Source organism: Rutidosis leptorrhynchoides, chromosome 5 (assembly GCF_046630445.1).
Source record: "Rutidosis leptorrhynchoides isolate AG116_Rl617_1_P2 chromosome 5, CSIRO_AGI_Rlap_v1, whole genome shotgun sequence".
Lineage (NCBI taxonomy): Eukaryota > Viridiplantae > Streptophyta > Magnoliopsida > Asterales > Asteraceae > Rutidosis > Rutidosis leptorrhynchoides.
In genome coordinates this window covers 368,576,744-368,579,853 of record NC_092337.1, presented here as the reverse complement: position 1 = coordinate 368,579,853, position 3,110 = coordinate 368,576,744, and the positions used below count along the sequence as shown (strand labels likewise).

Here is a 3,110-nt window from a genome sequence, read left to right as displayed (position 1 = left end):
CGCTGGGACCAGAGTTAACATTCCGTTAATGGATTTTGAAGGGGTGTTAAATCCTCGAAGCAATTGTCGACGTGTTTGCTTGGGAATACGAAGACATGAAGGGGATCCCTAGGGTAATTGATGTCCAAGGAACCCCATTCTCCACAGAACACCGCTTAAACGAACACAAACATCTTGAGCCAGTGCATCAAAAAAGTGAATCTTAGCAACCGAAAGAGACGAGGTTGCGTGCAAGGAAGTCGAAGAACTGCTCAAGGCTAAGATAATTCGAGAGGCCAAGTACCCCTCTTGGGTAGTAAATCCTGTAATGGTAAAAAATTCCGACGGGGGATGGAGAATGTGTGTGGATTTCACAAATATCAACAAAGCTTGTCCGAATGATTGTTACCCACTACCCGAAATAGATTGGAAAGTGGAATCACTAAATTGATACAAATTCAAGTGTTTCCTGGAAGCCTACAAGAGATACCATCAGATACAAATGGCTGAGGGGGGCGAAGAGAAAACATCGTTTTTCACAAGTAAAGGGATTTACTGCTATCAAAAGATGCCCTTCGGACTAAAAAATGCCGGAGCAACGTACCAGAGACTGGTGGACAAAGTGTTTCACAAACAGCTCGAAAGAAACCTCAAAGCATACGTTGATGACATGGTCATCAAAAGCAGGAAAGAGGAAGAACTGCTAAAAGATATAAGAGAAATCTTCAAAACACTTCTGTCGATATGCATGAAATTAAATCTAAAGAAGTGCTCATTCACAGTGGAAGAAGGAAAGTTCTTAGGTAGTTAGGTTACTATATAACTCAAAAAGGTATCCTAGCGAACCCGGAGAAAATAGATGTCCTAAAACAACTCCAACCCCAACAACAGTCAAAGAGATGCAAAGCCTAAATGGGAAGCTCGCATCTCTAAGTCGATTCTTGTCACGGGGAGCTGACAAGCAACTCCCATTTTTTAAGACCCTGAAAGGATGCTTGAGAAAAAAGAAGGTAGTCTGGAGCGAGGTGGCCGAAAAAGCCTTCGTAAAAATGAAGACATATATAGCCTACCTCCCGACCTTAACATCCCCCGAGAAAGGAGAGACTTTATACGTATATTTAGCTGCATCAAAAGAATGTATAAGCGCTCTCCGGGTGATAGAAAGGGAACGAAAACAAATATCAATGTACTTTGTTAGTCGAGTCCTCCAGGGTGCCGAAGCTAACTATCCCGAGCTTGAGAAACTTACGCTAGTACTAGTACATACAACAAGAAAGCTACGAAGATATTTCCAGGCTCATCCAGTTGTGGTACTGACGGTCAAACCAATCAGACAGGTGCTGACAAAACCAGAGAAGTCAGGAAGAATGGCCAAATAGGCCATAGAGCTAGGGGAACATGGCGTTGAATTTTAGGTAAGATATTCGATAAAGGGACAAGTACTAGCAGACTTCATGGCTGAAACAACAACAGATAATGACGAAGAAATCACCTATACAACTCAAATGATAATCCCGACGATAGAAAAGGGAGAATGGAAGCTATACACTGATGGGGCATCAAGTTTAGACGGGTCAGGAGCGGGCCTTATGCTAGCAACCTAGAAGGACAAGTATTCGCATACGCTCTACGCTTCGAATTTCAAACCACAAACAACGAAGCTGAATATGAAGCATTATTTCCGGATTAAGGCTGGCCAAGGAAATGAGAATCCGCCATCTTCAGGCATTCATGGATTCACAACTAGTAGCCAACTAGGTAGCCGGGACCTTCAAACTTGGCAACCTTCAATACAACAATATCTCTCGAAGACCAAAGAATTGGTGGAAAGCTTCAGTAGTTTTACAATAGAGCATGTAAGGAGAGGCCAAAACAAGAAAGCCGATGCGCTGAGTAAACTCGCCTCACTAACATTCGAGCATCTAGCAAAAAAGGTACTTGTTGAAGTACTCGAACAGAAGTTGATCCTGGAAACAGAAGTAAATGATCTAGTTCAAGAAGAAGAAAAGACATGGATAACACCGGTAAAATGAAATGTCCCGTTCATATTGATTATAAACGTTCCATATTAATTGATTTCGTTGCGAGGTTTTGACCTCTATATGAGACGTTTTTCAAAGACTGCATTCGTTTTTAAAACAAACCATAACCTTTATTTTATCGACAAGGTTAAAAAGTCACCACCTAGATTATCCAGAAATGATAATCTAAAATATCACGCTCACACACTACCAATACATATTGGTTTACAATATTATTATGTTACAACAAAGTAAATCTCGAATGCAGTTTTAAACAATATAATACAAGCATGCTGACACCAAATCTTGTCCATATTTTACCATGCAACAGTGGAAGCTCTTAATAATCACCTGAGAATAAACATGCTTTAAACGTCAACAAAAATGTTGGTGAGTTACAGGTTTAACCTATATATTTATCAAATCGTAATAATAGACCACAAGATTTCATATTTCAATATACAACCCATACATACAGATAAAAATCATTCATATGGTGAACACCTAGTAACCGACCTTAACAAGATGCATATAGAATATCCCCTATCATTTCGGGACTCCCTTCGAACATGATGAATTCGAAGTACTAAAGCATCCGGTACTTTGGATGGGGCTCGTTAGGCCCAATAGATCTATCTTTAGGATTTGCGTCAATTAGGGTGTCTGTTCCCTAATTCTTAGATTACCAGACTAAAAAGGGGCATATTCGGTTTAATAATCCAGCCATAGAATGTAGTTTCATTTACTTGTGTCTATTTTGTAAAACATTTATAAAACTGCATGTATTCTCATCCCAAAATATTAGATTTTAAAAGTGGGACTATAACTCACTTTCACAGATTTTTACTTCGTCGGGAAGTAAGACTTGGCCACTGGTCGATTCACGAACCTATAACAAATTTGTACATATATATCAAAGTATGTTCAAAATATATTTACAACATTTTTAATACGTTTTGCTGTTTAAGTTTATTAAGTCAGCTGTCCTCGTTAGTAACCTACAACTAGTTGTCCACAGTTAGATGTACAGAAAATAAAGCAATATATATTATCTCGAATCAATCTTCGACCTCGTGTATACAAGCCTCAGGCTAGATCACAACTCAAAGT

At 39.2% G+C, this 3,110-nt stretch overlaps 1 protein-coding gene across 1 annotated transcript; it reads left to right on the top strand.

The window, feature by feature from the left end:
• Positions 1-878: 878 nt before the first annotated feature.
• Positions 879-1,358, top strand: LOC139849723 (uncharacterized). Its single transcript, XM_071839352.1, has one exon. It carries the CDS (start codon positions 879-881, stop codon positions 1,356-1,358), a length of 480 nt encoding a protein of 159 aa, XP_071695453.1.
• The last annotated feature ends 1,752 nt before the right edge of the window (positions 1,359-3,110 follow it).

Bases quoted from the DNA above. Each gene is read 5' to 3' on its own strand.
- LOC139849723 (XM_071839352.1), top strand. From the start codon at position 879: ATGCAAAGCCTAAATGGGAAGCTCGCATCTCTAAGTCGATTCTTGTCA.